This window comes from Panthera pardus, unplaced genomic scaffold (assembly GCF_024362965.1).
Source record: "Panthera pardus isolate Hobbes unplaced genomic scaffold, ASM2436296v1 HiC_scaffold_13, whole genome shotgun sequence".
Taxonomy (NCBI): Eukaryota; Metazoa; Chordata; class Mammalia; order Carnivora; family Felidae; genus Panthera; species Panthera pardus.
The window spans coordinates 32,361,034-32,385,676 of NW_026526688.1; the positions used below are offsets into that span (position 1 = coordinate 32,361,034).

Consider the following 24,643-nt stretch of genomic DNA (forward strand, 5'->3'; position numbering starts at 1 on the left):
ATCCGACTTCGGCTCAGGTCATGATCTCACCGTCCGTGAGTTCCAGCCCCGCATGAAAAAAAGTGGAACAGATTAAAAAAAAATCTCTTAGTGGCGTGTAAAAGAAAGATTCCATTTTTGGTACAAAGATTTGGAAGTTTCCAGAAAGTGAGTGATACCCAGAAAGTAAAGAGAGGTTTTAGAATCAGCAAAGTTTGAATGAAAAAAAAAATCAGAAATAATACCTGATTCCTGAGACCTCATGTAGATCTAGGGGTCGGGTTGAGATTAGACAAATGTCATCATCGGCCGTGATACTGACAACACTCTGGAATATTATTAGCTTTATCTGGATGCTTTTTGTATCAAATTCTTGACCTGATTTTTGTCCTAGTTTCTCTCTTATATCATTTAGGTTTAGTGCTTCCTTTAAGGAAAAAAAAAAACCTTAAAAAAATTCTAATGAAAGCCGGCTGACTCTACTATGAGTAATATAAGAAAATCTGTTTTGCTAAGGGAGTGACAGAATATTGAAATACCTGGTTTTATATTTTTATGTGGGTTTGGCAAATGCAGTCTGAAAGTGGCTAATATGATACCCGACCTCGTGTTAATAGCCAATGATAATTCCATATGTACCACCTGCTACCTGTCAGGTTACACATTCTTTCTTGTTTCCTTTTTTTGGCATGAAGGTTGCATTAACTGTGAATGTGGGTCTTCACGGCTACGGTGGAGGCAAGCCGTCATACATTTCAGATGAGGTAGAGCTTTGATGTCATTATCATCTCGGCTTCTTTGCTCTGGCCACCCCTTCTTCCCAACTCACCCCCCCCCCCCCCACGACTCTTGAAAAGCACAACACGCCGTCCTGAATTTACGAACTGGGGAGAAAGAGGGATGGAGACAGAACGAATCACGAGAAGAAACTGGGAGTGATAGTCAAGGGGGGGGGGAGATCTTCCCGGTAAAGAGTAAAATTAGAGGAATTTCCTGGAATGTATATACGAGGGGGAAAAAAACCCACTAGCCACAAGTGATGTGGGTTTGTTAACGAATTGCTTTACACCTTAGTGTTTAAAGGCCACAAAGTCGTTTCTCTTTCTCCCTAATAAGTTGTCAGGAATGTCTCAAAACCTGACTGTGCATGGGCCACAACTGCTTTCTCTCGGCTCTCTCCCCCTGGTACGTATTTCGAAATTGGCTGGGTAAAGCTGGAGAAAATAGCCAAGAAAACCAAAACCAAAACCAGATCATTTGCCTGTCCCTACGTGGGGCTTGACTGGGTGACCTTCCGGCTCTTTCCATCTCTAAGCTCTGCTGCAGAGACAGACGATGTGGCGTCCTTGGTCCAACACTGCAGGGAGGAAGGGGGGAGGCCCTCCCTTTCAGTCAGAATTTAACGATTAAGCCCTTTTCTCGCTTTAGCAAAACAGACCCGCACGCGTTCCCGACTACACAGAAACCAGGTTTCCTACTATGACCATCAAAAATGGGATGTGGGGAGTTTGAAAGACGAGCACGCTATATTACAGTGGGTTTTCTTGAAAGGTGAAGGTGTTATTCGGGATCTCCATGGCCATGCGTGTAGTTTTTGACCGAAGATAATTTTTGCCTCTTATTAATAGCATTATTCCAGCTGTTGTTATGTTCCTTCTGAGTCACTACGAGATACACAGACAGCTCCCTTTCTTTTAGGCTTTTACAAACCTGCCCAAAACCATTTTAATCTCCTCAGGTGGAAACCAAAGGCAAAGGCTATGGTTTGACTCTGAAAACCCGTCCCAGTGTCTTAGGCTTCCAAGCTATCCAAGTAATAACATCGCTTCGCTCAGAAAAATTGTTGCACTCTTTCCAGGTGCTTTCAAAATATTTTTCTCAGTCTGCTTAGTCACTGCAGTAGCCCCAGGCCGTAGCCGGGGTCTAAGACGAATGCCTCTCGGACGCCTGGGTGGCTCCGTCGGTTAAGCGTCCAACTTCGGCCCAGGTCATGATCTCACGGTTCGTGAGTTCGAGCCCCGCATCGGGCTCTGTGCTGACAGCTCGGAGCCTGCTTCGGATTCTTGGCCTCCCTCTCTCTCTCTGCACCTCCCCAGCTCATGCTCGCTCTCTGTCTCTGTCAAAAATAGATAAACTTAAAAAAAAAGTTAAAAAAAAAAAAAGAAAAAGAAAAAATAAGATGAATGCCTCTCAGGGCAGAAGCAGGAGCCGCCTGTCAGTCTGACCCCCTGGCATCGGCTCCTGGCAGCGGCCACAGGCCTCTGAGGGGCTAGTGGACGTCTAAACTTGTATTTCCACTCTGGGGTGCCCGGGTGGCTCGGTCAGCTGAGCGTCCGACTTGGGCTCAGGTCACGATTTCAACATTTGTGAGTTTGAGCCCTGCTTTCAGCCCTGTGCTGACAGCTCAGAGCCTGGAGCCTGCTTCAGATCGTGTCTTCCTTGTTCTCTGCGCCTCCCCCCACCCCCACCTCTCAAAGATAAATAATAACTGTTAAAGAACATTTAAACTTTCATCTCCACTCCTGAGCTAGCTTGTGTCCTAGCTTTGTGAAAAAAAAAAAAAAAAAAATGTTGGCTGCCTAGTAATGAGGAAGTATATGGTAATGGACCTGGGAAAATGTTTCCCCTTCTTCGGAAGTTGCTGTTGTGTGCAGTCCCTGTGAAAACCTGCATTCCAGTGATAGACAGCCAGGCACGTTTCAAGTGGCCCCGTCCTTTTGGCCTAACGATCTTTTTTGGCTGCTACTCGTAGTGACTTTGCAGAGTGGGAGGGCCAAGGACCTCTCTGCTTTCTCCCAGCCTGTTATTTCTCCTCTCTTTGAAAGTTTGATCACTCCCCCTGCCAGAACATGCATTTCCCACTTTGTGTTTCTAGCTTTGTCCTCGATGTGTGTGACTGTGAAGCACACTTTGGCCTTCCGGATTCCCGCCTTGCCTCAAAATTTCAAACAAGTTATCCACCCATACCTGGACTCTCCTGCCCCTGGTTTATTTTCCGGGTCAAAACTGAGCCTCGTGCTCGGTCGTAAAACTATATAGTTTCACGTTTTCAAGCGCACAGATGCGTGCGTTTCTTTGAGACTGTACTCTTCAGCATTAAAGAGGGACCCTTCATTGTAATCATTACCGAATGGATACAGTACTAATGGAACTTAATTGTTTCCACTAGATGGATCTCGGGTGTTTTTGGCAGCCAAAATGAAAATGATTCCAAATACCATCAAAGGGGCTTATAAGCACCCAGCATGCACAGAGTGTTTTGATATACAGTGGAGTGTTAATATCATTATCTCTCCTAATACAACATACGGTTACTTTAATCCTCTCCCGCCTCTGTGATCTTGCAAGATCCGACGGATAGACGGCAAAGAATAAAACATTATATACAAGGAGACAAAGGGGGAATTAGTCCCCATCCTCTGAGTGAGATTTTTTTGATTGTTTGAATGTTGGCTTCAAATATGTACCTTTCTCAATACTGACTTCTGTATCTTCCACACTAGTTTGAGTTTGTATGCGACATCAAACATACCTTTTCACACATGTTCTTTCCAGATTTTTTTTAACACTTACTTAGCAGTTTATAGAAGGAAGTGAATGATCTCCTCAAGCTGCTTACAAATTAAAAAAAAATCTGTGCTTATTAATTATGCAGGATTAGTCTAATTATAATTCAGCAAATTAATTAGCGACAGAAGGTGTTCTGAAACATTGGAGTACATTTGCATGTTAAATGGAGAGGCTAGTCTGTAATATATGTAAATTTATGCATGGCTTCATAGTTTAATTTAAAAATTTGCAGCTGCATATGGTATGGGAGCAGGTGAAAAGTCAGTTTTAGTTTAATGATGCTAAAAAACATTGGATGGTGTCCTGTCTTACCAAGAGAATGCACTCATATCTGCTAATCTATGACTCTGTCATAAGCATATAGCATTACATAGATGCTCAAACTCAAGGTCATTAGCGAGTGGACCCATAGGTGCAGTAAGCATAAAGCTAAAAACTGCGGGGGGAAAGCGGTGATAGGAGGGACCCAAACTCTGAACTTTGCTCGCCACTTTATCCAATATTGCCTATTGGGTCGGTCCGCCTTAGTTTCAGGAAAGTAACCTTCCAACCTGTGTAAAAAGGGATATCTTTTTTGTCCGACCGTTATCTGTGCTGGCAGGTAGAAAAGTTGTCCAACCTTGATTCCCTCTCCAAATATTCACATTTGCACTTCATTTCAATTTCCTGGAGCCGTGGGAAAGTTATTACCAAGTTATGAATTAATGGTAGGGTAGAGAGTTTTACACATTGGCCTCAACCATCTGGCAAAACAGTAAAACCAGCGGACCAGGCAGCAGCAAAGGGCTCTTGGTGTAATTGGTGTTCATTGCTCAGCCTAGCATAGATGAGCTTCACAGGGAGGGCAGAGCCACGGGAGGGGGAGGGGAAGGCTGCCCAAGGGGAGAAGGGGCGCTAAGGAAATAGGATGGCAAGGACCCATTAAGCTGATGGCCGGCTAATAACTTCATTTCTCTCCTTCATCCGAGTCGTCGTGGGCGTTAGAAAGGGAAAGAGATTTGTATTCCAATTCTGAAGTCTCCCTGAATGATGCTTCCTGAAGTCAGCCGTACCGCGTTCGGTTTCCCTCCGTCTTTTTTCCTCTTATTGATCTGAAGGGAGAGGAAAGGATCCGGCCAAAAAGAGGATGCGGGTTAAAAACAAAGCAAAACAAACACACAAACAAAAAACAAAAGGAAAAGCTGGAACCGCGCACATTGCCAAGAGCCCTCCAAAGACACTTTCTGAGAACAATTGGAATTACAAACATGCGCTTAGCGTTCTGTTTCACTCCAATTCAAGCCCAAAGAGTTCAATTATTATTTTCATTAATGGTGTCAGATTTTCATCCGAGTGCAAAAACAAGGACTTCTCCTTGGAGATTCTTTTCCTACGAGCCTCATGTTGCCAAGTAATGGAATTCAGGGGAGTGAGGATGTGTGTCTGACTCTAGAAGGAAAAAAAAAGACAAAAAAACCTCCCGCCACATAACCCCAGGTCCTCAGAAACTATAGGGTGTTATTGGTCAGACGTGGAGAATCAAAGTGGCCCCTTGTTTTGGCAACTCAGCCACTGTTGACGGTCGGTTGTTTGCACTTGAGCTCTGGGAGACACTCACTTCGGAAGAAATCCCGAAATGGCTCGGAAATGGAGTCTATCAATACAGAGTCAGAATTACACAGTGGGGGGAGTCGCTCCCTCCTGGTCCACTGGAGAGGCGGTGTGTTTGGTAATGAAGAATCTGAAACTGAAGTGCCAAACTGAAGTGCCACTTCCAGGAGCTTGGATTGGAGTGAACGCCGGATAGAAAATGATCTGATGGGGCCCGCTGCCAGTGAGGAACCGAATTGTTTTGCCTGACCGTAGTTTGCGGAAAACGCGGATGAGGACTCTGACCCACGGTCCTCTGCTGTTGCTCTCTTCCTACGATCTGTTGTGATAGATTTAATGGCATTTTTTTTTCTTTTTACGGTATAAAAAGCCATGCCCGGGTGGCTCCGTCAGTTGCGCATCCAACTTTGGTCCGTGAGTTCGAACCCCACATCGGGCTTGCTGTGGTCAGTGCGGAGCCTGCTTCAGATCCTCTGTCCCCCACTCTCTCTTCCCCAACCCTGCTCATTCTCTCTCTCTCTCTCTCAAAAATAAATAAACATTAAAAAAATAATAAAATAGGGGTGCCTGGGTGGCTCAGTCAGTTAAGGTCTTGATCTCGCGGTTCATGAGCTCAAGTCTCATGTGGGGCTCTGTGCTGTTGGAGCCCGTTTTGAGTTCCGTGTCTCCCTCGCTCTCTGCCCCTCTCCTGCTCACGCTCTCTCTCTCTTTCTTAAAAATAAACATTAAAAAACTTAAAAAACAAACAAACAAACGATCTCTCCCTGAAAATTAAGGGAAGATCTTTCAGTAGAGTATATATTAATACTGGAGAGGTAATCAATGCAGAGAAAACCAGATCTGAATTTATGGCAACTCCCTCTGGTATAATTTTGTTTAGAAAATGAGCCATTTTCACATGTGGTGGGGAAGAAGGGGCAATTCAAGGCGAGGTGCCGTAAGTTCGCCTATGGAAAGGTGAGGGCGCTAAGTTACTATGTCCCAGCCCAGGTGTTTACCCAGACACTTGGCATGGATAATTAATCCTCACCACTGGCGCAGGGGGTCAGGTTACAGAGGAAGAAACTGAAGGTCCCTAACTTTTTTTACAATAAATACAAAGCAAGCAAAAAATAATAACAGTAATTGCAGAAGCCTTGATGTCGTGTGGCAGTGACTTGGTGGGGACACCCCAGTGAGCTGCCACATATAAGACCGAAATTATCTGCGGCCAAAGAAATGAACTTGCTGGTCTATTAAAAAATCTCCAATGTAGGAGAGCCTCCTCGGTCCCTTGGGTAATGCTTTCAAAATTTAGCTTGGTGACTTGACTCTCAAAAAATGTTTTCCAAGGTTTAATTCAACTGCTCATGTTGCACATTCGACTCCCAGCCTTTTCTGTCTCCATAGTCTTTTATTTTTTTAAGTTGATTTATTTGTTTAAGAGAGACAGAGAGAGCATGAGTGGGGGAGGGGCAGAGAATGACGGAGAGAGAGAATCCCAAGCAGGCTCCAACGTTGGCAGCACAGGGCCCGACACATGCGGGGCTCGAACTCACGAAACGGTGAGATCGTGACCTGAGCTGAAACAAAGAGTTGGATGCTTACCTGACTGAGCCACCCGGGTGCCCCTTCCCTCCACAGTCTTGATGGACAAACGACCCTAATCTTCATCATCCACTCAAGAAGTATTTTGTGTTCTTTTTCTAGAAGGCTGTAACTCTTTGGGTCATGTCATGTTTGGACCACGTGGGTTCTTGGGATGTCTTGTTTTCGGATACCTGATAGACTTTTGTCTGCTTGTTTTGTTTTGTGACATGAAGAATGACTTTACTCTCATTTCCATGGAATAAGGTGAAGGATGTCACATGATCCCCCCATAGATCAGTGAGGCCCTAGTCCTTGAAGCAAAGAGCCACTTGGCCGTATGTCCTACCTTTTTCTTCAAAAAAAGCACGGCCAAGGTCGCCTGGGTGGTTCAGTCGGTTGAGCGTCCCACTTCGGCTCAGGTCGTCATCTCATGGTTCGTGGGTTCGAGCCCTGCATCGGGCTCTGTGCTGCTGGCTCGGAGCCTGGAGCCTGCTTGGGATTCTCTCTGTCTGTCTGTCTCTCTCTCTGCTCCTCCTTCACTTGCACTCTTTCTCTCTCAAAAATAAATATACATTGAAAACATTAAAGACAACAAGAAAAAAAGAAGCACAGCCAACCTCCCACCGGAGCCATGTTTTTCTAAGAGTCAGACGAAGCAGAGTTCCTCTCCTAGCTCTTCTATGTATTAGCTGTTTGACCTTGGACAAGTAATCTCACCTGTGTGAGTGTTGTTCCTCTCCCCTGTAAAACGGAGATGTTCATTCTCCTACTCTCAGAGGTGGGTGGGTTAAATACAATCACACGTGGCACATAATATGAGGTCGATGAATGTGGGTTCTTTATTTATTGTTATTACAGTCATCTCCGTAATTAGTCTTTCAACCATGGGGAGTGAGAGGGGTTGAGTGTAGTTGTAAGTAAGACAATGTAGTGCTTCCAGATTTTCCGTAAACTTACATTTTTCGGATCTGAAATGACCTCTCACCGAAGCAGTCTAAGTGGATAAACTTTAATGGTAATAAAACTCTTCCATAGGGATGCCTGTGGAGATTAAAGATTCTGTCTGCTCTGTTCATGTATTTATATTTACATTTTAAGGGACTGTTTAAATAAATAGATCACCTAGAAAATCAGCTTAGAGAAATGAGTATTTGATTTAAGCCTAAAGATCCCAGTCAACATTTTTCAGTTATCCCCCCTTTCCATGGATCTTCTTGAACCTTTGTTTTGGCTGTCATCTTACCAAGCAGATGTCAAGTTCCAACCATTCCCAGATGCCCCATTGTCAAGTTTTTAAGGCATAGCAAGAGCCAATGGGGAGTTTGACCACCCCCCCCCCCCCCCCAACCAGAGTCTCTTAATTTTTGTGGACTTGAATGAGAGCCTTCACAAGGCCCTTAAAGCTTCAGGGCCCTTTCTTCCTTGGGCTGATACCTAAACAATCAATAGATTTATCAAGGGCAATGTCATCTTTGAGCCAAGCATGGGGCCCACTGCTGCCCTTCATCTCACTTTGGCCGCCAGGATTTGGATTCTGTTGTAGGCTTTTGGGAGAGGAAAATGCGTTCTGTCTGTTGTCAGAAGGTTCAAAGAGGATGTTACAGTTAAGACCTAGATTAAAGCTGGAGCATTATCATCATGTTTTTTTACTGGTCTCAAGTGGAAACCCAGCACTTAGGGGTTTTCCTACCTTGTAAAGCAGAGGGAGCTGCCATGTTGGACGTTCTGAGTGAGAAAATGGCCCCCGCAGGTATGTCCATCCAGTGTGGCCCCTCATCCTGCCTAGTCCCCCGAGGATCCAAGCGTGACAGGGCCCTGGGACAAGAGAGGCAACTGCTCATTTCTTTCAAATATGACTGGATGATCTGGCCTCTCCCTACATTTGATAGTTCTCAGAAATGGTATGAGTGCCTTAAAGGACAGGAGTTAACCTTCTTTTCAGAAGCACCCACAAGCAGTGGGAGCCAATTGTATTTTAATTTATTGGACTCTAGAAAAGGCGGTTTAGTAGTTAATCCAGATAACATGTGTCTTCCTCGAAAATCATTGGACTTCGGCCTTTAAACACCTACACGGTTTGTGAGGCATATCCAGTCTACATATGGCTCAGGCTTCAGTGAGCCAGCCTGCTTATGTGGCCATCATGGCAGAGAGAGAGAGAGAGAACCAGAGAGAGCACCCCTTGCTCTTGGCTTTTGGAGAGGGTGGGGGTATTCTCATCTTTGTGGTGTATAACATGTGATTGTTGTACTGCAGGAATTATTTCCAGCATAGGCAGAATTAGATATGTTTTTTAAGGGAAAAGGTTTCAAAGTGAAAGGTATTTTACACATTATTTTGTATAGAGTAAGGAACAGGGGAGGGGCAGAGAGAGAGGGAGACACAGAATCCAAAACAGGCTCCAGACTCTGAGCTGTCAGCCCAGAGCCCGACGCGGGGCTCGAACTCACAGACCGCGAGATCATGACCTGAGCGGAAGTCGGACACCCAACCGACTGAGCCACCCAGGCGCCCCAGTTCACATTCTTTTGATACGCATCCCTGTCTAATCTTTTCCTTGCAGACGTTCATGTCTTCCCACAGTGCTCTCTGCAACACTTTTCGTATTGCAATTTTTTTAGAAGGCGCTAGATCTTGGATTTCAAATGGGAGGTGAATTGAATGACCTCTACCACAAATCTGGACAGAATTCTGCTGGGTTTCGTACTAGTCGGATCGTTGGTTATAATTCTGGAATCCGGCGTGAATACTGAGTAATTGCCCTTCCTTGGGTTTAGAGACACGTCCTGCCCGCCCCGCTTCTCCCACCCTCCAGGCCGTCACTCAGCGCCCTATTTCTGCAACCAGTTTTAAACTCAGGTTCCTTTTGGGAAGGGCTCAGGACACTTCTAGACCCACCCTTCTAGAACTTTCATTCTACTCTTAAACAGTGATGCGTGTTCCAGTATTCCAGATTGGGAGAAGAGATTTCTGGGGTACTAGGAGATCCCGTGAGATCGTAGACCCATATTCAGGGGTCTCCAGACGCCTCTCACAATCTGAAGAAGTATATTTTGAAGAGGTTGATTGTGTGCTCCACGAGGGCAAAGATTTTGTCCATCTGATTTACCATCGTGCTTGAACTTTTGTGGAATTTACTATATACTTTGCTGTTGATCAGATAGGTAAATACATGACTTTCATTAGTAGGCATTGACTTCCATGCAACTATCTTTGACCTAATGTTTCCCTCTGGCGATGCTATAGCCCTCTCACCAAGAAACCAGAATCCTTCACGTGGTTCTCTTTCTTTCCTCCCCCCTCCCCTTACCTCCCTCCACCTCTCTCTCCCTCCCTCCTTCCCTTTTCCTTCCTTCCTCCCTCCTTCCCTCTTCCTTCCTTCCTGAGCATTTTCTGTTTTAAAACAGCTGTTTTGAGATATAACTGACACACTATAAAGGTCACCCATTTAACGTGTACAGTTCCATGGCTTCTAATCTGTTCACAGAGCTGTGCAATCATTGCCGTAATCTAATTGGTTCAGGAAACATAGAACGCCAGATGGAGCTTGCTGCGAGAAAGACCCAGGTTCAAATCCTTGTTTCTGCCACGGACAAGCTGTGTGATCTTGGGCAAGTGTCTTAAAAATCTTGGTGCCTTTGTTTCTCGTGGCTGTGAGACGATTCATTAGTCATAAAGTTGTTGCAAGAAAAAAATGACGCGCTGTATATGAAGCACCTAGCTCAGGGTATAGCATAGAGGAGACAAACTTCCTTTCCATCCCTTCTGTGATCCCGACACCCTTCAGCCACTGGTCCAACCCAGAATGGTGAGCAGGGACAGAGGTGGCTTTGACCTGTGATGTTCCTGAGCCACCTTCTCCTGCCTCAGAAGCATCCAGAAGGGGTCTTAAGAGAATGGACACTCAGCAGTTTGCCTGCCAAGCCCCAGGGTACCACCTGCTCTGACCAAGGCATCACCTAAGATGCCTCACTTTCCATCCATCAGCTGTCCTGCCTTATTTTGTTGTTTAGTTAGTTATTTTTCCACAATCTCAGATCAGTGGGTTTGCCCTATCTCTAGAAAACCCTGCAAACATCCCACTTGGACTTTAGTGAATCGGGGTCTTTTTGTCTTCAGTGCTTTCTTCTATCAGTGCAGCCATTTCTGGAGGGCTCTCAGCTCTACACGCTTGACTTTGTGATCATAGAACGTTAATGTTGCCTCAGTCCTGGAGATCATCCAGTTAAACCCAGCGGAAGAAACTGAGGCCCAGGGAAGTGAGGTAACCTGGTTACATAGCTGGTTGGTAGCAGGTCAAGACTAGAACCCTGTCAGCATTTAATATGTATTTGTGGAGTGCAGGAATGCCTTTTGGTACCCTAGGTTGCCTCAGCGGACCTAGGAACCAGGTTGAAAGCTGATGGCTCGAGTTCACATTCTGATCCCACCTCCCTGCGTCTATAAAACAAGGACAGTCCTGCAGTTGTTAGAGTTCGCTCCTCAGGAATGAGATCAGAAGCCTTGCAAAGTGTACTATATGCTGAGTGGCTATAATATTTATGGAGTCAACACTGTTTGGAGAAAGTGGAAATAACAACATCCATCCTGATGAGAATCTGCACATTTGGTCCGAATCTTGTAATTCATTTTGGTTTCCCGTTTCTGAGTGCAGAGTGCTGACATTTTCCAGGCAGCTGTGGCTTCGGAGGGATCCAGACCCAGGGGATTTGTTCCCTGCCTGTGGCTAATGGATGGTATAGTTAGTAAAGGGTTCTCTAGCAAGCCCCTGAGCACGGTGGGTGGAGGGGGTGTGGGCGAGGGAGGTGGAAGACAGCAGGAAAAGGAAGAGAAAAAATTGGAGACATCAGTAAACCCCAGAATTCCTTTACATTAATTTTTAGGTTCACATATAAAATATCCAGGCCATAGTTTCTGGAGCTAGCCATTTAGAAGTCTCTGTGCCTTCCTTTAGAAAGTACTGTACAACGTAAGAGAATTTTCTCTCTCTCCCTCCCCGCTTGACTTACCCCGCCACCACTCCCTTCTCCTTTGTGAACAGAGGGTTATATCCTTACTGTGCAGGGGGCTGTCTAGGTTACAAACTCCAATCCCAGGCCAGCAAAAGAGTCAAAACTTTCCATCCAAAGAACTCCTAATTGAAAATGAATCGAGCCTTTCGGCAGGCCCCTCGTTTCCCCCAATCAATTTGATTTCTTGTAAGCATTTATTTTTTTTGCACTTTTCCACCTACCACACCATGCGCGTAATAATGCCTTTGCGAACATTAATGTCTTCACCAGATACATTTCAGGGAGAGAGTAGGGCAGGTAAGGGAAAGTCTAACACACAGAGAGTGCATTATAAGGAGCTCAGCTGAAGCAAAACTTTCCAAACATCAAGGACTTGGTAAGAAAAGGCACTTGATTTGGTTTGAGGAGGGGAAAAGGTGTAAATCACCCATGGTGGGGGGGGTGGCGGGGGGAGGGCTATTGTTTGCAAGGGGACTCCTGTGAGAAAAAGCAAGTTTTAAAGGATCTCCGTGAGTCGTGAGTGGCAGTAGCTGCCTCTGCGGAGAATGCACAAACGGAGGAACATTTCCCCTCACAAAAATCAAATGTTTGAATTCTGCTCAGTCTCTGAGTGCTACGGGCAGGCATTTCACTGCATTTTAGGGAGCAAAGGCAGGTGGTGAATTTGGACACTGCGTAAAGCAGTGAGGGGCAAAAGAAAAAAAAAAATAAAAAAAGCAGTGCGGGGCATCTTCTCTGCCCTGTCATTCCAGAGGTACCTCGGCTGGAGACCCTGGGTGGCTGCATGGTACTGGAAGTAATGCCCACCCCCGCCCCACCCCCCAACCCTCACTCCCACCCCCACCCCACCCCCCCACCCCCCACTCCCACCCCCGCCCCAGTAAAGATTAAAAGAGAGAAGTGAAAAGCAGATGTCATAACAGAACGAAAAAAAATTTAGCTGTTATTTCCAAATTCACACCCCACCTTATTCATAGATAGGGGTCAGGAGCACTTGGCCAAATATTTTTAGTGAATCTAGAGTAAAAGAGACTCCAACACAGAAAACACTGTGCAGAATACAGTTCCCACTCTCTCCTCCTTTATCCTGTACTGCTTATCTTTCCATTAGGGCTATTATTATTATTTTTTTCTTTAAGTGCTACATACAATTAACCGGAGCGCACTCTAATTCTTTTGTGTGATTCTTTAAAAAAAAATGAAAATAAACAGAAGGTCACCCTGAGAGCATCTCACCAGCCGTTGCTTTAAAACAGAATTTTCGGAAGCATTGTTGATTTCCACTTATTTTTGTTGGTAAATCCTGGGGAAAAAATGTATATCTTTTCCTTTAAAGTTCTAATTCAAGGCATGGATGTGAGAGTTCTGGAGGGACTTTGGGACTGCGGTAAAATTTCGTTGTCATAGTAACAGAAAGGGAAATAGGCCTAGCTCACCTGGGACTTTAACACTGCAAAAGCTGGATTTTTTTTTTTTTTTAAGGAAAAGGACTCTGCAAGTGAAATAAATGAGAAACTTATTGTGTTTTGAAACAAAATCCAAAACATGAAATAGGTAAATGGCTGAAAAGACCACCTCTGCCATTTTTTTTTGTTGTTGTTGTTCCATGTCCTTGTCTGATTAAAGGTTCCCAATTTTAAACCTGCACAAATAGTTTATTTCAGAGGCTGTGGGCTTTAAAATATGCCTTATGAATGATAACCTGAGACCATTATGCTGCGCCTTTGTATTTTTCGGGATAATCTACAGATGGTCTGAGAGGACATTCACACTTGTTATTAATCATAAAAACCCCAGTGTATTCCTGCACAGACCGATCTGCCTTTGGATGGCAACATACCGTTTTCTGATTTTTATATACATTGGTTAAAAATATCAGGGGCCCTTTGTGGGTGAGGGGATACGTGTGAGGTGTGCGAGCGTGAAGGTGTGTGTGGCCCACGGAAAGCCACATGTGTGAGGAACCCCAGGATCCTGGGTGAAGTCATGCCATTTTTTTTTACCCCGGAGCAAGACATCTTTGCGCGGCAGGAGTCACTGCTGCCTTGGAAGGCTTATTTTTGGGAGACAGAGTGCCCTTGCAACTCGGGCTGGGGGTGGCGGGGGTGGGGGGGCGGGTATACAACCAGGAGCCCAGCTTGGGAGCCACCTCACAATCCTCAACGGGTGATGGAGCCGGCGTGGGATTGCAAACATCCAAATTTGCAAATTGCAGTGGGTTGGGGCAGGGTGTTCCTTCCCAGGCGGCTGGCTGAAATTCCCCAGACTTTGAAACACAATCGCTTTCCAATCAAATCTAATATAATGCAGATCTATTTTCTCTTAAAAACTGTTTACTCCGGAGTGTAACACGTTGCTTTCTCTTCGCAGATTCTTTCTCAAATTTTTCCTCAAGTGCAATCAGAATTGTTTGAAAACAGCAGGAAACCCGAGGGACATGAGAAGGTTTCAGGTAAGGGGCCTGCGGTTCTTTCCTGTTAAATAAGTCATCCTGTTTTCCCAGTCTTTAGCACTTGCTTCTTCTTCTGTTTTTTTTTCTGCCTTAGAAAACCTTATTCACCGATGCTGCTAACAATAAAGATAACTCTAAATGATCACCCTCATCCCATAGCATTGAGGGTTTCTTCATTTTGTAGTGCTGAGGCCCTCGGCCTCTATTGCCAAGGCCCCAGGGGAGGGGCACCAACCCGTGCTGGAGATTTGATTTTAAGCCCTCAGGCTGCCCTTCGCACACACAGCTGCCCACAGCAGGAACCGTGTTCTTGATACTCCGCCACCTTGGGATTTTTCAAAGCAGCTTCTCTGTGCTTTCTGCAAGCAACAGCCTCTTCCTTTCCTTTCCCACCGATTAACTATTCAGTGGTCTCTCTCGGAGCCTTTGGGAAAGCAGCAGCCCAAACAGCCGTGGTCACTTTAAGATCGCAGCATGACAACAAGACCCACGGGGCAGTGACCCAGCTGCCTGGCAGTTAAATCTGCCACCGGTTTCATCACCCTTGCCACTGATGTACTGAGGACACGAGCTAATAAAAACACAGAGAGAGGCAAAGTGTGTCAGCTAGGAGATGAGAGGAAGTGCAGTCCCCCTCGGCCCCCTTCCTTAATCTTTGAAGGACCCATATTTAATCCACCAAAAGGCTTTCCTGCCATTCACACCCCGGCGAAACATACAGCGCTCTCTTCCCCGTGGAAAAATTGAAAACACGTTAGACAATAGCCTTCAAGCTTGAGACTTAAAAAAAAAAAAAAAAAATCCGGCAGCAACGGAAGGGATGGGGATTATTAAACTTGTGTTTTGGGGGAGGAAAGTGAGGTTCTAGGGCCTTAGTGACCTGCCTCTAATCGCAGGAAGGATGTGATGGAACCAGGAGCCAGGAGCGTCTGTCTGCTCAAACCCCTTCCACCAGACCGCGGGTTTGCACTGTGTACAACAGCTAGGTGCGCGCTTTGCTGTTGACTTTTTGAAAAACCTGAATCATTTCTGAGCAAGGGGCTGCGCGTATTCGTTTTGCGCTGGACGGCACAGATCATGTCGCTGCTCCCGCCCGAGGCTCAGAGAGCTTCTCGGGTTTAGGAACAGGGTCCTTAAAGAGTCGCCACGGGAGGTGGGTGCACACACAGTGAGAGAACTACTTTGCAAAAAAAAAAAAAAGAAAATTCTTGTCATTTTTTTTTTTCCACCATCTGATGGCTATCGAAATATCTTCCTGGCACTGGCCCACTTTTTGCGCATTATTGAACACTATTACCAGCCTCTCTTCCTCTCCATCACACAATTTCTTCCCCCTGCCGTATGCCGTGAAGACAAATGGAAATAAAGTGAGCTTTCTTGGGGACCACGCAAGGAGGATTGTGCAAGGTGGAAGTTTATGGTATTCCGTGTTCCAAATGCAATAGTACAGCATGTCAGTCCAAAAAAAGTGTGAGATGCAAAAGAATTCCAAAGTACCTCGATGACCAGAATGACCTTGGCTTTCACTTCCCCAAGAAACAGAGTGGGGAGGAGAGGTTGGCAGTTTGCATTCCTATCTTCCTGTTCACTACCATCACTTCCAAAGAGTTTTGCATTTGAGAATGCTCTTATAAATGTGAAGAGGCTTTTAATAGAAAGCCTTGTCATTTTATTTTTCTCAAATTTTGGAAACGTACCCACTAAGCAAACGCATGCTCATATTTCCTCTACTTCTTCGGTTATTTACTAAGTGAGGGTTTTAACGTGTCTGAGCTTTCAACAGGGTCAGAATAAATATTGCTGATCTCAGAATGATGGCGAGTTCTCATCCCATGTGAAAATATTTAACTTCTGCAAAGAACGAGAAAGATTTTTTTTAAGCTTGTGGGTTCTGATTGTCTTATTTTGGGGGTAGTGCTAACATCAATTGGCAATTTTCTTTTGTATTTTCTTATTGAGTTAAAATTCAGAGAACATATCATTGATCCTTTTTAAAAAGTTTATTTGAGAGAGAGAGAGAGAGAGAGAGAGAGAGAACTCCAAGCAGGCTGTGTACTCTCAGCGTGGAGCCCGATGTGGGGCTTGAACTCATGAGCTGTGAGACCAAGAGCCGGATGCTTAACCGACCGAGCCACCCAGGCACCCCAGAGAGAACATATCATTCATCATTGTAACCATTTTAAATTGTGCCTTTAGTATATTCACAGTGTTGTGCAACGATGACCGCTATATGCTTCCAGAACATTCATCATCCCCAAATGAAACCCCACACCTCCCAATTCTCTTTTCTCTCCACCCACTGGCAACCACAAATCCACTTGCTGTCTCTTGTGGATTTTTCTCTTTGGGAAATTTCATAGAATTGGAATCATACAATCTGTGGCCTTTTGTGTCTGGCTTCGTTTCACCTAGCATAACGTTTTCAAGGCTCATCTGTGCTGTAGCCCGTGACAGTCCTCCATTCCTTTTAGTGGGCGAATAATATTCCATTGTAAAAATGTACCGCATTTTGTTTATCTGTGCATCCGTTGACGGACCCTTGGGTTGTTCCTACACTTAGGCTTTTATAAATAGTGCCGCTATGAACATTTGTGTGCAAGTTTTTTCATGTGCGAACAGAACATATGTTTTCAATTCTCTTGAGTATATACCTAAGAGTAGAATTTCTGAGTCATACGTTAACTCTATCTTTAGCTTTTTGAGGAATTGCCAAACTGGTTTCCACAGTGGCTGCATCATTTTACATTCCCACCAGTGATGTTCAAAGGTTGCAATTTCCCCATCTCTTTGCCAACACTTGTTATTTTCTGGTTTTTGTTTGTTTCTTTGTTTCTTTGTTTCTTTTTTAATTCTAGCCATCCTATGAAGGTGAAGTGGTATTTTACTGTGGTTTTGATTTGTCTTTCCCTAATGGCTAATGGTGTGGAGCAGTTTTTCATGTGCGTGTTGACCATTTGTGTATCTTCTTTGGAGAAATGTCCATTCCAAATCCTTTGTCCATTTTTAATTGGGTTATTTGTCTTTTAGTTGTTGAGTTCTGTGGGTTTATATTTTATATACATATAAAATATAGTTTATTGTGATTATGTGTGTTTGTATATATATATATGTATATATGTGTGTGTGTGTATATATATACACACACACACATAAATGTGGGATACTAGGCCCTTATCAGATAATTGATTTGCAAATATTTTTTCTCATTCCATCATTGTCTTTTCTCTTTTTGGATAGTGTTCTTTCTTTGATGCAAAGAAGAAATGATAATTTTTTTAATTTATTTTTTATTTTTTTTTAATGTTTTTATTTATTTTTGAGACAGAGAGAGACAGGGGGAGGGTCAGAGAGAGAGAGAGACACAGAATCGGAAGCAGGCTCCAGGCTCTGAGCCATCAGCCCAGAGCCCGACGCGGGGCTTGAACTCACGGACGCGAGATCGTGACCTGAGCCAAAGTCGGACGCTCAACCGACTGAGCCACCCAGGCGCCCCGAAGAAATGATAATTTTTATACTGTGCTCAGATTCTATTAAGAGTATAGTCTTCAATGAATACTCTTTGCACAGAGAAAAGCCTTAACTATGACTATGGGCTATCAGGGTCAAGTGGGAGACTTGGGTCAAGTTCAACATATGGAACCAAACCAGAGATTGTAGGTAATCATGGTGGTGGGGCGGGGGGCGGGTTGTGATCTGAAGGAATGGTGACTTAGGAATTTCTGAAATACATATCTTACTCAGAATGACAAAGGTAACACTTTTAAACCATACAGACAATTACTTCATTTCTCTACTTTGTTAAGTGATCAGTCAAACATATTTAATCTGAAGACTTCTTTTGTGGAGATTAGATCTGAACAGAATAAAAATATGAATCTCTTCTTACCAAATCACGACGCCAACCAACCTCCCTCTCCTCTCTCACCCCTCTTCTTTCCTCTGTCTCCAAAACACTGGTGGAACCGAATTCTTTTTCCAAAAATGAGCACATGAGAACAAAACCATTATATTACATTCATTTTCTAACCTAAAACAAACCTTTCTTTAATTCAGTTCAAGTCCTAAGTATCTTGGACCTATACAAATACATATGTCTATTTATCAAAACACAATAGGTTTTAATCCTTTTTTGGCTCACAACCTATTGAGAATTTGGTAGAAGCTATAGTTTCCCCACCAAAAGCTACATTTAAACCAAGTTTTACTTAAAATATCAGGTGTGGCCAGACCTCTTGAAATGCTTCTTAGGGTTCCATGGACCCCTGATCTAAAGAAATGAAATTCATCTACCAAATGGCCGTCCTCCATTTAACCCTTACAAAGAGGACCTGGTCACTTGGGAATTCCCTCATGAATTTTCCCATTCTCTTATAAATGCCATCTGTTGCCAGGTGGCTCTTGGATCCCTGTCCTCAGATCTCACCCTTCTCTGGAGCTGCAGAATTACCACTCTACCTTCTTCCTGGGCATCTTCTCTTGTGTCACTAATGAGCACATGTTCACAGCAGATCTCAGTACTTCCTCTCTGGATCTGTGCCCTCCTCATTTATCGTTGAAGTATCACTTCCTCCACCCAAGTATCGGTTGAATCTGTCTCTCCTCCTGAAAACAACTGCGATAGGTCCCTGCTTCTACTCCTTCCTTGTCTAGTCCATCCCCAGCCCTACTGCCAAAGTTAACTTTGAAAACATGTCACTCCTCTGCTTAGAATATAAGTATCTAGACAGAAGTTCAGGTTTTAAACGGCTGAATAGTTTCTTCATAGATACACCAGGCAGTGCTCCTGTCACGCACATCTCCTGATGTTTCCGTATACCCACCACTCACTAGGCACCTCTCGCTGATTTCTATGACATGGAATATTACTTGGAACCTTTCCACACAGTCACCCCTCTGCCTGAGAACCCTTCACCTCTCTCTGATTTGTGACTTCTGCTCATGCTTTGAGATTATACCTGGGGCGCCTGGGTGGCTCAGTCGGTTAAGCTTCTGACTTTGGCTCAGGTCACGATCTCGCAGTTCATGGGCTCAAGCCCCGCGTCGGGCTCTGTGCTGACAGCTCGGAGCCCAGGACCCGCTTCGGATTCCGTGTCTCCCTCTCTCTCTGCCCCTCCTCTGCTCACGCTTTGTCTCTCTCAAAAATAAACATTAAAAGATTTTTCAAAAAATTTAAAAAAAAAAGAGACTACACCTGAGTGTCACCTCCTTTGTGAGGCATTTTTCTCACTCTTCCTGACCGGATAGAGTGTTTGCCTCCTTCTTCTGTACATCATACCATTCTCTCATGCTTCTACTATACCATTGATCACATTGTCTTGCCATTATTGTTTGTCTGAGACTGTGCTGCTTGAGGGTAACTGCTCTGTCTTCTTAAGTTTTGTATTTCTCCCCAATGCCTAGCACAATGCCAGCCATTCTGCAGAGCTCAATAAATCATTATCAGATACATTTTTAAGAGGGAAAAGAAAAAAAGGGAAGGAAGAAAGGGAAAGTAAAAATATCTGTGGTCCCCAACATATCTAAATCCATGGACCATACATGCAGAAAATCACTTCTGCCCTTCTTGAAATGGAACAGTTAGGTGAAACACCCAGATTAACAGCTCAGTGAAGAAAAGGAAAAGAAATTTGTGCCTAGTTTAAGCTGACAGGCCTGTTAGACGTGATGAACCCCATTCTTTATTTCGCTGCATTGTGGGTGGAGAGCAGGCAGTTGGCAAATCCAGAAGCAAATCAAGCCAAGACAAGGAGAAGTGAAATATGTTGCCGTTTCCCCCATTCAGATTTGAAAGCACGGAAGTTGATAACAATCAGGGCAATTGTTGCCAGCTCATTCTCATAGACAGGCGGACTGCTTCTGCTCCAAGTCAATGAAAACATAGATGCCCTCCTTCATTCACTCACCCAACCAGTATTGTTGAGGAAATTCTCTTTGCCAGGAACTATCCTAGGTGCTAGAGATACATCAACAAGCAAAACAGATACAATTCCCTGCCCTTTAGAGACTTATCTCCCCGGGGCGGGGGAGGCGGGGAGGGGAGACACAGGGAAAATATGGTAAATGAGTGATTTACATGGCTTAGTTCTGCTTCCCCGTGGTCTTCAAGTGACCTGCCTGAAAGCACAGGGCCCAGCATGAGGCCAGTTGTCTTCGCCCTGTCAGAACCCAGTGGTGTGGTCAAGGCCAGCTGAGGTAGAACTAAGCGATACCTGCCGTTATGATAGCAGTCGGTGGGGATACTCTTCCGTGTAGTTTTCAAAGTTTTTTAGAGCATCAGCTGTAAGAGGACACTGACGTCAGCAGATCACTTACTTATTTGATATTGGGAAGCTTAAAGGCCTGGGTGTCCATGATTTCCCCTTGCCTCACGAGGACTCTGTTGTCGGGCGTCTGGCTCGGCCAGTTAAGTGTCTGACTCTGGATTTCTGCTTGGGTCATGAATCTCAGCTTGTGATATTGAGTCCCGTGTCAGGCTCTGCCCTGACAGCACGGAGCCTGCTTGGGATTCTCTCTCTCTCTGCCCCTCGCCTGCTCGTGTTCTCTCTCTCTCTCAATAGATAAATTCAAAAAAAAACAAAAAAAACCACCACATTTTTTAAAAAAAGGAGTCTGTTTTAAACAGGCCTGATCAGGGGCGCCTGGGTGGCTCCGTCGGTTAAGCGTCCGACTTCGGCTCAGGTCACGATCTCGCGGTCCGTGAGTTCGAGCCCTGCATCGGGCTCCGGGCTGACAGCTCGGAGTCTGGAGCCCGCTTCGGATTCTGTGTCTCCCTCTCTCTGACCCTCCCCTGTTCATGCTCTTTCTCTATCTCAAAAATAAATTTAAAAAATTAAAAAAAAAATAAACAGGCCTGATCACTGTAGAGGGCTGCAGTATTTTCCATCATATAGGTAGCACCGACTTGTCCATTAGTCATTCTGAAGTTAGTAGCATGTGCCTTGAGATATCTCTCACCCGAGCATAATATGAAATGAACTCCTTCGTTTAAACCTAAAGCTTTCGTGTAGTTAGGATAAAGACTCCTACTGTCATTTGCTGAACTTTTCTGAGTGACTCTCGTATGCCTCAGGTTCACCCCTAAATTATTCCGTTTTTGGATCAGGTCCACCAAAATCATAACTTTTGCTTATACACTGATTCCAGGGGGAGGACTGAGAAAGATACACAGACAGGTCTCACCACCTGTGGCCTCAAGAGACAAACGGGCAAGATATATGGAGGGGCACGGGCATACATTTCTAACGAAAGGGAAGTCATCGTGGAGCCAGATTGGGAAGGACATCAGTGCTAAGTCGATTCCTGTTTGTTTATAGGGATCTTCACAGACTCCCGGGATGGGCCTGCCAGAAGGGGATTTTGAGGGGTACTTGGAGGGGGTGAGAGAAAGGGTTGTGCCTTGTGAGGATACATCTAGGTCTGCCAGACCTGGGAGGAAGAGATGTGGAGAGAAGGGAACGGAAGGCGGAAAGATCTCCTCCATCAGAATGAAGAAAGGAAGTGAGGCCGCGTAAGCCCTGACTGGCATCGCTGTGGTAGCTGGATAATGTGAGAGGCCTAGGGCCCGGATACAGTCGTTACTGCCCAGGAACAACCGGGAAATTAATGTGGATGACAGAGACACCCAATCCCCACAGCTGGGCGTCAGCCCTTAGTCTGTGAGTAAACAACGCATGAGCGAAGGGCAGGGCTGCTCATGTCTTGGAACAGGGCCAGGATCCATCCAACAAACCCTTACGATTTCTTAACCCCCCAGTTCTTATATAAAACGTTTTAATGGCACCACCATCTATTTTCCTTAAATAAAAAATGTTGAATGTTTCTCTCACACCCATTGAAGAGGGAAACGAGAGTTTAAATGAACTCCAAATGGTAAAAATTTAATACAGCTCCAGCTGCCTGCAGGTTTCTTCAGTTCAAATCTTTCAATTCGAGAGCTCCCCCAGCTGCTCTGTGATCTCATGCACCCTTGGAAGGTTGCTGGGCTACTGAGTAGCAGGTTTAAAGCTCATAATGAAAATCACTTGACTTATGGCCTCTCTAATCAACAGGTGAGTCCATGATCTGGTGGTAAAATAAACCAGAGAGTCCAGGAAAGAATAATTATCTATCTGGAGTCAGAAAAAAAAAAAAAAAAACCCTCCGAGGGGCTGAGGATATTTCCCTCAGTCTAGTGCTTTAAGCTCAGGGAAGGCTTTCTGTGGGTCGCTTCAAGCTTTTCTCTGCTTGGCAGGATACCCTGCTGCCCCCCCGCCCCACGCGTGACCTTTGGCATCTCAAATGGGGACAAGAATCAGGCGGATAAAGGTTTGACTAACCCCCATAGGGAATGTGTTTTGACTTCTTTGGGGGAGAAAAGGGAGAGAAGTGGTAGCAAGTAGCTCTCTGTATAACTTTTGGGAAAAGGACACGTCAAATTTCAGGTAAGTGGAAACAAAGCTTAAATGCTCCAGCATTTTAGGAGACTCAAGCTTGGGCCCTAAAACCTACCTCTGAACGCATTCCAGAACAATCAGATGCAGAACTTCCCGGAAAGCAAAGCTTTTTTAGTTTTGTAATAAGAGTGCGTAGATTTTTAGCTGCTTATGGGGACTGCATGCTCCTGGCTTTTGATGAGCGACAGGTGATTCATGAGGTCCCCGGTGGGCAGAGTTTGGTGGAAGAAAATGGCCCAACTGAATCGAGAACTGCATCAAATATGTTAAGGCTCCCTTGTGGCTCTCCAAATGTTTGCTAGTAAAATGCAGCCCTTGACCAGAACCATCCCACTCGGAGTACGTTTTGGACGGGGAAAGCAATGGGTTCGATGGAATAAAATGAGGTAGGGTGGATGCAGCAAGTGTCTTTGACCTTTGAGATGGGGCAAATTTAGTTGTAAAGCAGGCTCCCCAATGACACGAAAGGTGGGTTGGAAAAAAAATCGTCGCTTGATTTTTGTACATATTTAATTCTTAAAAAAAAAAAAAAACCCAAAAAACAGGCTCTAAAAGACAGCCATCCTAAGCCAAATTTGCAAAATATGCCAGCAGAAACTGTCTTTGGCACACTACTGCACTTATGCCCATTAGATTTTTTGTTTTGTTTTGTTTTAAGTTCCAGAATGATGATTTCAGTAACCTCAAGTCACGTAACCAAACTTTTTCAGCTCTTCAAGGCCTATCTCAAGTTTCACGTCCTTGATGAAAATGGTGGTTACTGCCTTCGGGTTAATTTTTCTCACCTTTGGACTCCTAGGGTATGCAACGGCCACCCAATTTGGTCCTCGATTATGCATTACTATATAGTCATCTTTTCTGATTATGTGTAGTGTTTGTTATGCTTCATCAACTACCTGGTAAGCTCCTTGGAGCCGTGACAATGTTTTCTTTAAGTCTCCATTGCGTGTAGCTGTGGAGTGTCACTGGAAATGTCACTGGGAGTGTCAAAAAATACCATTGGCTGCTTGAAACACAGGGCTGTCTTCTTACTTCAGCAAGTGTCTTCTCGGGAGTTATGTCATTAATGCCATGGTTCCCCCTCCTTTAATGCAAGCAGTCCCACAATGCCCCACATCTGTCTCAACAGCAATCAACTTTGTGTTCTCTCCTTCGGCACTTGATCCTTAACTGAACAGAAAATTTAGCCTTAGGGAATACGAAACAGCAGCGATTGCTAAGAATTCTGGGAATTCCTTTAAAAAAAAAAAAAAAAGATGACAAAATCCATACTTGTGGGGTAGGTGTTTAAAGGTAATTTTGGAGACCCTGGAGTCCAGTAACGAAGAAGAATCTGGTCTTTAAATCTGGTTTGAAAATACGACGTGTGCCAAGAGTAAAGTGGTGGGGAGAAACAATTTTCAGTAGCCAATTGTTTGTTGTTAGCCTGGGTTGAATTAACGGAGGCTTAGACAAAACTGTTTCATCAGAGTCCCCTTGTCGAATGTGAGAATTAGCCAGTGTATAAAAACACCAGTGGAGTATTTTTTTTCTCGTGCTGTGGACTCCAGACTTGGTTGCCTACCACAACCAGAAGTCTGTCTTGATTTTCTCTGTCCCTTTAATGGTCTCTATGTCTCTTTCCTCCTACCACAGGTGGAAAATAAAATCCCACATAATAGTTACGCTTTGGGAAAGCTGAAATAACATATATAGCAACTGAACAGTTATAAGGGAAAAGCACATCATGAATTTAATTCCATTTCCAGATGTAAAATGTCATAAAGAATTTTTTTCCATACTTGGCAAAATAACAGGAATTTTCGAGGCCATTTTATGTAGCTTGGTGGACGCGTGTTTGTGAGTAGGTATAAGAGAGCCCTCCACCTTGAGTGTGCTATAAATGCTACATAGTGTAGCTTTACTGAGATTAAACTACGAAAGGCCCCGCGTTCAGCTAGAAGGTGCATGACCCTCACTGAAATGGAGGGGAAACGTGTCTGACTGATGGTGGAATCTGGTGTGTTTTCAAAGCAGGAGCTCTGATCCATATGGGGAGG

The 24,643-nt window shown here is 44.6% G+C and overlaps 1 protein-coding gene across 2 annotated transcripts in view; it reads left to right on the top strand.

The window, feature by feature from the left end:
- Positions 1-24,643, top strand: part of EBF2 (EBF transcription factor 2) — a 195,594-nt gene that overhangs the window by 120,676 nt on the left and 50,275 nt on the right. For both annotated transcript variants that reach the window (XM_019466903.2, XM_019466902.2), the window contains exon 7: positions 14,091-14,172. In XM_019466903.2, coding sequence (XP_019322448.1) covers positions 14,091-14,172 — 82 coding nt within the window. The remainder of the gene's footprint in view (positions 1-14,090; positions 14,173-24,643) is intronic.